This window comes from Lepidochelys kempii, chromosome 14 (genome assembly GCF_965140265.1).
Source record: "Lepidochelys kempii isolate rLepKem1 chromosome 14, rLepKem1.hap2, whole genome shotgun sequence".
Lineage (NCBI taxonomy): Eukaryota > Metazoa > Chordata > Testudines > Cheloniidae > Lepidochelys > Lepidochelys kempii.
This window is the reverse complement of record NC_133269.1, coordinates 38,979,485-38,991,524: the sequence shown is the minus strand read 5'-3', so window position 1 is coordinate 38,991,524 and position 12,040 is coordinate 38,979,485. Positions and strand designations below refer to the sequence as shown.

At 51.1% G+C, this 12,040-nt stretch overlaps 1 protein-coding gene across 1 annotated transcript; it reads right to left on the bottom strand.

Moving 5' to 3' along the window:
- Nucleotides 1-3,569: 3,569 nt before the first annotated feature.
- Nucleotides 3,570-10,877, bottom strand: LOC140897511 (E3 ubiquitin-protein ligase TRIM39-like). Its single transcript, XM_073310230.1, has 5 exons — nucleotides 10,853-10,877; nucleotides 10,461-10,765; nucleotides 8,734-8,834; nucleotides 6,343-6,458; nucleotides 3,570-5,064 (listed from the first exon to the last, which is right to left on the bottom strand). Exons 1-5 carry the CDS (start codon nucleotides 10,875-10,877, stop codon nucleotides 4,919-4,921), a joined length of 693 nt encoding a protein of 230 aa, XP_073166331.1. The 3' UTR covers nucleotides 3,570-4,918.
- Between the last annotated feature and the right edge of the window lie 1,163 nt (nucleotides 10,878-12,040).

The following is a 12,040-nucleotide window of genomic DNA, read 5'->3' as shown; positions in this document are numbered from 1 at the left end:
TGGCCCAGCTGGGCTGGGGACAGAGGGGGTGGCCACACTGGGCTGGGGAGGGGAGTGGCACCCAGTGTCCTCTGCTAATTGTTGGTCAGTGTTAGGGCGTCTGAGGTGCCCCAGCTGGGGGTGGGGTCTAGTGGGGGTCTGCTCCAGTTGTGAAATGGCTCTCTGTGTGCTAGGTCAGTTCAGAGTGGGGATGCTTTATAAATATGGAAGCAGGAAATTTGTCCTCATAGAGAATATCCTGCCCTAGGAGGAGAGTTTGGGGTTTACTGGGATGTGTCACTCCCCAGCCTGTGCAGCTCCTGGCCACAGGTATCTGGTTAAAGCAACCAGCTGCTCCATCCTGCCCACAGAGAAGGGTGGAAGATGTGGAACAGGAGACAACCTCTCCCCTGCCCAGGAAGAACCATTAATAGAAACCTTCCCACCCCAAGGCAAAGGAAGGAGGAGGTGGCAGCCTTGGAGGTAGAGCCTCTCCCTAAATACAGAAACAGGGAGAAGCATCCAGGAAAGAGCCCCCCTCAGCCCAAGGCAAAGGGATGTGACAGCCCTGAGGGGGAGATCTCTCCATTCATATCTTTGAATTTAATATTTCAGACATGTAGAAATATTCACCAGAACCCACATGGTCAGAGTTAAGGATGTTTGGATGCTGGGCCAGGAAAAGGTTTCTGTTTACTGGTGTGTGTGTGTGTGTGTGTATCCCAGACCTGGTTAGGTGCCAGTGGACTGTTGTAAGGGGAATGCAAGCATCTGAGCCCTAGGATCTGCAGAGAAGTCAAGCCTCTGGGACCGGAACAGAGCCCATCCACTGCCCCAATCTTGGGGTCCCTGGGCACATTCTTTAGGGACTCTACCCCTATCTCAGCTGTGAAACCCACTGCCTAATCCCCTGGTGTAGAGCTGACCCTCCAGACTGTCGCGTGCTTAAACTCGCATCTCCCAAACTCCACGCCAAGGGGAGAGCATGCTGGTTTCAGCTGAACTCTCTCTGGAGGCACGCAATAGTTGTGAAGCATTTCACACACAGAGACAGACTCTTTGCACAATCTAACACACTATTGCTCTTTCACTTAACCAGATAAAGCCCAAGAGAGTTCAGATCACATAGCACAAAATGACCAACCTAACTGCAGTGTCCCTCACTAGCTCATCCTTCCCTTAGGAGTCCTGGGGGCCATCTGGGACCAGGAAAGCAGGCAGGGCCCCCAGCCTCATGAGGCTGCTGCATGCTGGAGGACTTTGCTCTCTCCTTCTTATTTGGAGACAAAGAGTGAGATATGTGAAGGGACTCAGGTATTACAATGCTGAATGTCACTGCATCTAAACTAGCTGCCTAGAAAATCACTGGAATGACACTGTGAGCCAGAAAGCCTGAGTTATGGGGCGATGTAAGTGTCTTAGAATAGGTTACACAAAAGCCAGCATATTAGGCAGGGAGCTGCCTAAGGTAGCCATTTGGAGATGCTGAGCATAGGGGAATTGCATGGGGAATCTAGGCCCCTCACTCAGCTTTGTGGATTGCAGGGCTGTTCCTGTGACTCTCTGGAGCCCGCTGTCTCTTGATAAATTTTGTTTGTGAGATAAATTCCCCAAAATACAGAAAATTCAGAAGCCATTTTTCTCTTCTAAGCCCTGGTCTACACTAGGACTTTAGGTCGAATTTAGCAGCGTTAAATCGATGTAAACCTGCACCCGTCCACACGATGAAGCCCTTTTTTTCGACTTAAAGGGCTCTTAAAATCGATTTCCTTACTCCACCCCTGACAAGTGGATTAGCGCTTAAATCGGCCTTGCCGGCTTGAATTTGGGGTACTGTGGACACAATTAGATGGTATTGGCCTCCGGGAGCTATCCCAGAGTGCTCCATTGTGACCGCTCTGGACAGCACTCTCAACGCAGATGCACTGGCCAGGTAGACAGGAAAAGGCCCGCGAACTTTTGAATCTCATTTCCTGTTTGGCCAGCGTGGCAAGCTGCAGATGACCATGCAGAGCTCATCAGCACAGGTGACCATGATGGAGTCCCAGAATCGCAAAAGAGCTCCAGCCTGGACCTAACGGGAGGTACGGGATCTGATCACTGTATGGGGAGAGGAATCCGTGCTATCAGAACTCTGTTCCAGTTTTCGAAATTCCAAAACCTTTGTGAAAATCTCCCAGGGCATGAAGGACAGAGGCCATAACAGGGACCCGAAGCAGTGCCGCGTGAAACTTAAGGAGCTGAGGCAAGCCTACCAGAAAACCAGAGAGGCGAATGGCCGCTTCAGGTCAGAGCCCCAAACATGCCGCTTCTATGATGAGCTGCATGCCATTTTAGGGGGTTCAGCCACCACTACCCCAGCCGTGTTGTTTGACTCCTTCAATGGAGATAGAGGCAACACGGAAGCAGGTTTTGGGGACGAAGAAGATGATGATGAGGAGGAGGTTGTAGATAGCTCACAGCAAGCAAGCGGAGAAACCGGTTTTCCCGACAGCCAGGAACTGTTTCTCATCCTGGACCTGGAGCCAGTACCCCCCCGAACCCACCCAAGGCTGCCTCCTGGACCCAGCAGGCGGAGAAGGGACCTCTGGTGAGTGTACCTTTTAAAATACTATACATGGTTTAAAAGCAAGCATGTGTAATGATTAATTTGCCCTGGCATTCGCGGCTCTCCTGGATGTACTCCCAAAGCCTTTGCAAAAGGTTTCTGGGGAGGGCAGCCTTATTGCGTCCTTCATGGTAGGACACTTTACCACTCCAGGCCAGTAACACGTACTCGGGAATCATTGTAGAACAAAGCATTGCAGTGTATGTTTGCTGGCGTTCAAACAACATCCGTTCTTTATCTCTCTGTGTTATCCTCAGGAGAGTGAGATCATTTATGGTCACCTGGTTGAAATAGGGTGCTTTTCTTCAGGGGACACTCAGAGGTGCCCGTTCCTGCTGGGCTGTTTGCCTGTGGCTGAACAGAAATGTTCCCCGCTGTTAGCCAGGGGGAGGGGGGAAGGGGGGGAGGGATTAGCCACGTGGTGGGGGGAGGCAAAATGCGACCTTGTAACGAAAGCACATGTGCTATGTATGTAATGTTAACAGCAAGGTTTACCCTGAAAGAGTGTAGCCATTGTTCTATAAAATGTGTCTTTTTAAATACCACTGTCCCTTTTTTTTTCTCCACCAGCTGCATGTGTTTCAATGATCACAGGATCTTCCCCTTCCCAGAGGCTAGCGAAGATTAGAAGGCGAAAAAAACTCACTCGCGATGAAATGTTCTCTGAGCTCAGGCTGTCCGCCCACACTGACAGAGCACAGACGAATGCGTGGAGGCAAATCATGTCAGAGTGCAGGAAAGCACAAAATGACTGGGAGGAGAGGTGGCGGGCTGAAGAGAGTAAGTGGTGGGCTGAAGAGAGAGCTGAAGCTGAAAGGTGGTGGCAGCATGATGAGAGGAGGCAGGATTCAATGCTGAGGCTGCTGGAGTATCAAAGTAATATGCTCCAGTGTATGGTTGAGCTGCAGCAAAGGCAGCTGGAGCACAGACGGCCGCTACAGCCCCTGTGTAACCAACCACCCTCCTCCTCAAGTTCCATAGCCTCCACACCCAGACACCCAAGAACGCGGTGTGACAAATGAATAAAGAATGCATGAATGTGAAGCAACAATGACTTTATTGCCTCTGCAAGCGGTGATCGAAGGGAGGAAGGGAGGGTGGTTAGCTTACAGGGAAGTAGAGTGAACCAAGGGGCGGGGGGTTTCATCAAGGAGAAACAAACAGAACTTTCACAACGTAGCCTGTCCAGTCATGAAACTGGTTTTCAAAGCTTCTCTGATGCATACCGCGCCCTCCTGTGCTCTTCTAACCGCCCTGGTGTCTGGCTGCGCGTAACCAGCAGCCAGGTGATTTGCCTCAACCTCCCACCCCGCCATAAACGTCTCCCCCTTACTCTCACAGATATTGTGGAGCGCACAGCAAGCAGTAATAACAGTGGGAATATTGGTTTCGCTGAGGTCTAAGCGAGTCAGTAAACTGCGCCAGCGCGCCTTTAAACGTCCAAATGCACATTCTACCACCATTCTGCACTTGCTCAGCCTGTAGTTGAACAGCTCCTGACTATTGTCCAGGCTGCCTGTGTACGGCTTCATGAGCCATGGCATTAAGGGGTAGGCTGGGTCCCCAAGGATAACTATAGGCATTTCAACATCCCCAACGGTTATTTTCTGGTCTGGGAATAAAGTCCCTTCCTGCAGCTTTTGAAACAGACCAGAGTTCCTGAAGATGCGAGCGTCATGTACCTTTCCCAGCCATCCCACGTTGATGTTGGTGAAACGTCCCTTGTGATCCACCAGAGCTTGCAGCACTATTGAAAAGTACCCCTTGCAGTTTATGTACTCACCGGCTTGGTGCTCCGGTGCCAAGATAGGGATATGGGTTCCGTCTATGGCCCCACCACAGTTAGGGAATCCCATTGCAGCAAAGCCATCCACTATGACCTGCACATTTCCCAGGGTCACTACCCTTGATATCAGCAGATCTTTGATTGCGTGGGCTACTTGCATCACAGCAGCCCCCACAGTAGATTTGCCCACTCCAAATTGATTCCCGACTGACAGGTAGCTGTCTGGTGTTGCAAGCTTCCACAGGGCTATCGCCACTCGCTTCTCAACTGTGAGGGCTGCTCTCATCTTGGTATTCATGTGCTTCAGGGCAGGGGAAAGCAAGTCACAAAGTTCCATGAAAGTGCCCTTACGCATGCGAAAGTTTCACAGCCACTGGGAATTGTCCCAGACCTGCAACACTATGCGGTCCCACCAGTCTGTGCTTGTTTCCCGAGCCCAGAATCGGCGTTCCACCGCATGAACCTGCCCCATTAGCACCATGATGCATGCATTGGCAGGGCCCATGCTTTCAGAGAAGACTGTGTCCATGTCCTCATCACTCACGTCACCGTGCTGACGTCGCCTCCTCACCCGATATCGCTCTGCCAGGTTCTGGTGCTGCATATACTGCTGGATAATGCGTGTGGTGTTTAATGTGCTCTAATTGCCAATGTGATCTGAGCGGCCTCCATGCTTGCCTTGGTATGGGGTCTGCACAGAAAAAAGGCACGGAACGATTGTCTGCCATTGCTTTAATGGAGGGAGGGGCGACTGATGACATGTCTTACAGGGTTGGCTTACAGGGAATTAAAATCAACAAAGGGGGTGGGTTTGCGAGAAACAGAATGGCCCCCTCAAGGATAGAACTCAAAACCTCAAGGATAGAACTCAAAATTGGGTTTAGCAGGCCGTTGATTTCACAGAGGAAGGGAGGGAGGAGAAAATGAATACAAAAAAAATCTCGTCTATTTCTTGTTTTGAGCCACTTCATCTATCTTTATACACCTTGCTGGCAGCAGACTGTGCAGTACGACCACTAGCCATCGTCATCTCCTGGGTGCTCGGCAGAAAATGGTGCAGTATGATGACTAGCCATCATCTTCTGCTGGCTGGAGGTTAAAAGACAGTGCGCTGCCGGTAGGCCTGAATCGCCACGAGACGAAACAAGGGAAATGACCTGGCTGAGTCACTCCCATGTTTGCCCAGGCGCCCGGTTAAAAGAGCACCCAGGACTACGTCGATGACGGCTACCAGTCATACTGCACAGTCTGCTGCCAAAAGGCAATAAACTGCTGCTGTGTAGCAATGCAGTACCACGTCTGCCAGCACCCAGGAGACATACGGTGACGGTTACCTGAGCGGGCTCCATGCTTGCCGTGGTATGGCGTCTGCACAGGTAACTCAAGAAAAAAGGCGCGAAACGATTGCTGCTGTTGCTTTCACGGAGGGAGGGAGGGAACGGGGGCCTGACGATATGTACCCAGAACCACCTGCGACAATGTTTTAGCCCCATCAGGCATTGGGATCTCAACCCAGAATTCCAATGGGCAGCGGAGACTGCAGGAACTGTGGGATAGCTACCCACAGTGCAACACTCCGGAAGTCGACTCTAGCCTCGGTATTTTGGAAACACTCTGCCGAGTTAATGCACTTAATGCACTTAGAGCATTTTCTGTGGGGACACACACACTCGAATATATAAAACCGATTTCTAAAAAAACGACTTCTATAAATTCGACCTAATTTCGTAGTGTAGACATACCCTATGAGTCATTTCTTACTTTCTAACTGTAATTGAAAAGCGTGTTTCTGGTGCAAACAAAGGTTTGAATTAATCAACCTGAGTGTCTTGGACCCAAATGTCTGGCCTTCTCACCCAGCAATTAAATAGAAGCATCATCTAAGTGTGAACCAATTGACCAGCACCATTCTCTTCCCACAGTCTCAGAGGCTCTTCCCAATTTCCATTCCTAGATCCCTTCTGGGTACCTTTGAACTTCCTCAGAGTCTCCATTAGCACAATAGTTTTCTGGGAGAAATCGCTGACTCGCTCTTCCTGTTCTGGAGAAATCTCCTCTGGCTGCTGGAACTTCCCCTTCTCACACCTGGAGAGAAACAATTTCCCGTGATTATATTTCACTGTGTGACTCATGATAAGTTCTGGCGAGCGAGTCGCTGCTCTAAGGGGCCTGGAGTTCGAATTCCTCGACTTCTCCCGGCCTCAGAGCAGGTGCAGCACAGCCCATGGCCGTACAACCTTCCCTTCTCAGGACTCCTTAATATTCTTCAGCTCTGGTCTGGTGAGATCAGCTCTGGGGACAAAAGGGGAATTGAGTCTCCATGGCCAATTCACTCCTTGGCCTCCACGCTCTGAGGGACAGGAGGTTCCGATGTAAAGTGCTGTAGAAATCTGTCCACTAGGAACTAAACTGAGACACCAACTCCCCCCTCCCCAGCTCACTCCACACAGGTCTCCAAACAGTCCTCAGGTGGGAAAGACTCAGGTGGGAAAGACTCTTGACCACTGCTGCCTTGGGCTGAATAGTAACCAGGGCCCCAGCAGTGACAGGCCCATATTCCATCCCCACAATCCTGAGGCAGCCACTCCCCCAGGGATGTGACATCTCAACGAAACACTTGCGGTCAGTCTTTCCCACTGAATGGAGAATTCCAGAGTCTTCTGTACCAGGGTGAGAACCTCAGCATTAAGTTTATCTGAGAGATTTGTATCCAAAATCCCCCACATGTTGCTGTGGAGATGCGTTAAAAACATCATCTCCATGCTCTTTCCCAGCATTGCCAAGTATGTGTGGGAGTGAGAGAGAGCCACGTACGTACTCAAGGTGCTTCTGACATCCTAGAGGGGAGAGAGAGATTAAAAAAAATCTCAGTACCACCTGACAGACACTTGGGATTCCAGGAAAGGGATTTTGCAAATACAGGGAAAATCAGCCCTGCCCTGGCCCCGGGGCAATGGTTTCACTGAGCTAATGGGGCTTTTCCTTCTCTAATATCAATGTGTCTGTGAGTCTGCAAAGAACAATAGTCATTCACATTTCAGCAATGCACACATTGAGTTACACTGAGATCTCTGACTGCTGGACCCTGGTGCCCGTACTTCAGGAGCTGTCCTGTCCCTGTGTTGGGATTTGGGATATTTCTAGCTCAGTCTCACTTGCAGGAATTCACTTGCTGGCTTCTGACACTTCCCCCCCATCTCACTGATCAGCTCACTGAGATGGGAAATCCCCTCTGAGAGTTTGGTGATATTTTCATTCTGTATCTTCACAATCTCCTTGTCCAGCTTTTCCAGCTGGGCCAGCAGGAGTCGCTCTTGTTCCTCCAGGAGCTGCCGCAGTTGCTGAAATGCAGACACAATCTTCTGCCTCTCGGTTTCTGTCTGTTTCTAGAAGAAATAAGGAAAGGGCTGGTCAGGAACATGGATGGAGCGTGAAGACCTTTCATACAGTCTTACAAGAGAGAGTTTCTTTACAATCTCTAACACATCTGTGTAGAGACCAGGCGCTCAGAGCTGCAGTCAGAAGTCAGGAACTACAGCCGAAGTCAGAGCTGGAGTCAAAGTCAGGATCTCACCAAGGGTTGGGGCTACAGTCGAGCTCAGAAGTCATGCCAAAGGCTGAGCCAGAATCAGTGTCTGGAGTCACACGGGGGATCAGGACTGGAGTCGGAGTCAGGCAGCCACGTGAAGGGTCAAACCAAAGTCAGACAGCAGTACTGCAGGTCAAACCTGAGTCAGGAACAACACCGGGCCAAGCCAGCGTCAGGGTCCAGTCCAGCAGCAGATCAGGAGTTCACTCAGTTGTTTGGAGAACTTCCCGTGACTCCTGCTGGCGTAATTCATGCAGCCGAACGTCTGCTCCAATCAGGAGCTTCGTAGGCAGATCCGCTGGTGGGCCAGAGTTCCACTAGCCCCTCCCCTGCTGGCTCTGGAGAGCGGTCGGGTTGTCATGAGAGTCTCTGTGGGCTGAGGTTCCAAACCCACCATTCTTCACATCCTGACACTTGACTCTACACTGTGATCACAAAGGAGAGGATTTTCTTACCGCTTTCCATCTGGGCCCAATCTCTCTGCAAGGGCTGTCTCCGTGTCTACCGGGATATAGTCAGTGTGGTTTGGGAGAAATTTTGTGAAAGCCACAAGGGGTAGTAATTAACTCATTAACGAAAATGCATCTTAGATCCTGCAGAAGATGCTGTTGTCCTTCTCTAGGGAGAGAACACTTGTGATATGAACATCTGCAGACACACACGGAGTATCCCATGATCATGGAGAAACACACACAAGGCCACAGAGAAATCTACCAATAAACATCCCTCCCAGCTCCATGTCCCAGCAGGCGAAGAACAACAGGCACCGACCAGATACTCCCGGCTTCTCTCCTCTCCAGGCTTCTCTCTTTCAATACCAGCAGCTTTTCTCTCTCTTCCCTCAGAGTCTTCAAATGGGCTTGTATTTTTTCCTGACAGACAGAAATGATTTGGTGGGTTTATTTTCAGGGTTGTAGGGGGTGGATGAGGTGTTTTTCCACCCAAAATTCTACACAACAGTCAGTCTTCCTAGATTGACTAGGTGGGTAAGGCAATACCTTCTGCTGGCCCAGCTCCTGTTGGTAAAAGAGTTACACACAACTCAGCTCTGGGGAACACACTCTTTCCCAGGCCTGAAGAAGGGCTCTGTGTAAGCCTGAAAGCTTCTCGTTCACCACAGAAGCTGCCCTTGAGCAGATATTACTTCACCTACCTTGTCTTTCTAATAGCCCGGGACCAATACAGTTACAACAATATTGTGTACAACAGTGGGTCTTTCTCGAGGTAGGACATCCGAGACACCAAGGAAATGAAACCTTATTTATGGAAATTGGCCGTGTTTTGTATTCAGATTGTTTGAAGTTATTCCATCCACTTTCTCCATTGAGTCGAACCAGTGGAAAACTGGTGTCCCATGATGGTGAATCTATAAAGCTGTTTTTGAGAAGATTTAACAAACAGTGATACCAATCCCAGAAGCCACCGGGGCAGCCATGTCGGCTGGGATGCTCAAAGGAGTCCAACTCCATTGACTTTCAGCCCTGTACACTGGGGGATGGGACGGGATGGTCAGCACTGATCTAAGGACTAGGGCAAACCCCATTAGATGTGTTGATTTGTGTTAGGAACAGCTGGGGTTTGCCCTCGTGCTGTCCTAGCCCCTTTCCCTGCAATGGCCTCTGGGTAGCTACCCCAAAGTCCCTAGCAAAGATCCCAGAAGCGGTGGATTCTGGCAGATTTCAAAGGGCTGCCTGGTGGGACGAACGGACCCATGTTGGCTGGTCCTTGCCCATGAACACATGAGAAGAGATCAGAGTGGCACTGGTCCGCACTGCCAAGGGGTTAGTTTTGCTGAAGATAAGTCTGATCCCAGTGGCATGTGGCATGGACCTGCGCTGACTGGAGCCCTTGTGGGTGTGGACTGAAGGCGCTCGGGGTCCCACACCATGTTCAGCCCAGGGATCTCCTCTAGTGCAGGCCGGGAGCATCTGAGTTTAACCCCTCATGGAGCAGGACAGGAGTTCAGAATCACAGTGGGACACCTCCTCTCCCTGCCAGGCCTAGGAACTGTATCAAGGAGTCTTTTCCTCCTACTGTCTGTACTTCATCACTGCTCAGTGCTGCTGAAAGGGGCAGAGTAGCTAGTGGTTAGAGCACTGAAGTGGGCCTTGGAAAAGCAGATTTTTAAATCCAGCTCTGCCACTGATCTGCTGAGTCACCTTGGACAAGTCACTTCCTCTCACTTTGCCTCAGTTTCCCCTCCCTCCCTTTGTCTGTCTTGTCCAGTTAGACTGTAAATGACTCGGGGCAGGGATTGGCCCTCACTGGGTTTTGTGCAAGGCCCCCACAATCGAGGTCAGATCTCATCTGGGGTCTCCAGGGGATGCAAATAACAATAAACACTGTGATACAACCAGTAATACCAGCCACAGCTTGTAACTCCCCCCATCAGCTTTCATGAAGTGAAGGCTACACACAGCTGAATGACAGGGTCACACCATTAACCTGTAATTAACATCCCAAGTTATTACCCATTAGACTGGGCAGCAACTCCCTACCTTGTACTCCTGGGCAGCTTCCTGTATGGGAACCACCGTGTGAGCACGGTGAGCCCGGGATCTGTCGCACACCACACAGATGGGGGTTTGATCCTCTTCACAGAACAGTTTCAGAGCCTCCTGGTGTTCCCCACATACCTCGCCCCCTCCTGCTCCCTTCACTGCCTGGAAACTCAGCCGCTTGGCGATTTCTAGGACATTTGCCAGCTGCCTGTTGGGCCTGAGGTTTCTCTGTTGCACAGTTTCTCTGCACTGAGGGCAGGAGGCGGCTGTGTCGGGTCCCTCCCAGCACTGGGCGATGCAGGCTCAGCAGAGATTGTGCCCACACTCCAGAGTGACAGGGTCTGTGAAATACTCCAGACAGATGGGACATGTCGCTTCCTCCTGGAGACTTTCCACGGGGCTCGCTGCAGCCATGGCTCCCTCCGGGCAGTGGGACAGACTTTGGTTCCATTTCCTGAGTTCACACTATGCCCCGCCTGCAGCAGCTGGCGGGGGTGGGGGGAGGTTTCCTTGCCTGAAAGTGACTCATGCTGTTTGCTGGGCACGAAGAACCCGACCAATTTCACCCCGGGAGGCTTTTGTGAAAAAATGAACAGTCATACCCCTGACAGGTAACTTTCAGTGAAATTAGCCTGTAATTAAAACCCCAAAGGGCTCCCGGCCTCCAATCAGCCCCTGTGCTGGTGGGGAGGGTCACTGAGGCATCCCCCTGTGAGGATGAACCTGGAGGAGCAGCAGCTGTGTGTCTAAGGCGTGATAGTCAGGCTTGGCAGACATTTTTTATAATATAGAATTGTGACAGATAATGTTTATTTTAAGCAATTTTTATATTTATTGATTTAAACTTTCACCGTTGCACAACAATCTGGGGTTTAAGCATTTCATTCCAATTTAAATTTTCACAGTTGTGGGAAATTCTGGGGGGATCAGACAATATTTTGGTCAGGCCAGAACTAATTAATGACACTTGACACCGAGATTCAAAAAGTTGAAGCTTTAGAACTGTTAAAATTGTCTGTGAGGAGCTAAATCTCCTCCCTCCCCCAGCAGCTCCCCCAGGGCAATGACCCAGAGCCTCCCCCACCACCACAGGGACCGAGGCTGAGAGTCCATCTGCTGGCGGCTCAGGGGCCTGTGGAATGTGCTGGGATCTCAGCCTGGGCCCTAGGGGGGCAGGTGACCCTGTAACACAACCAGACCCAGCAAGGCCTGCTCCCATTTTCTCCCAGTTTGTCAGTCCCAGCAGAGAGACCAGGGACTGCAGGGAGACCAAGCTCCTGTCCCCCACGTGAGGGCTGGGGCCCAATGGCCGAGGGCAGCCGGTGTGAGGGGAGCTCGCACTAGGGGCCTGCAGGGTACGTGGTGTGGGATAAACACAGACCTCTCAGGCCACTTGCCATTGTGGCTGCAGGAGGGGATGTGGGGACAGACTGAGTAGGCCTGGGGCAGTCCGGGAAGCCGCCATCGGGGACACGGAGAGGGAATTCAGCTGTGGCGGGGAAGCCGTGCTGCGCAGAGATGTTGCTGCGGATGCAGCTGGTTACCCGGGTCCAGCGTTGCAGCAGGTTAACAACATG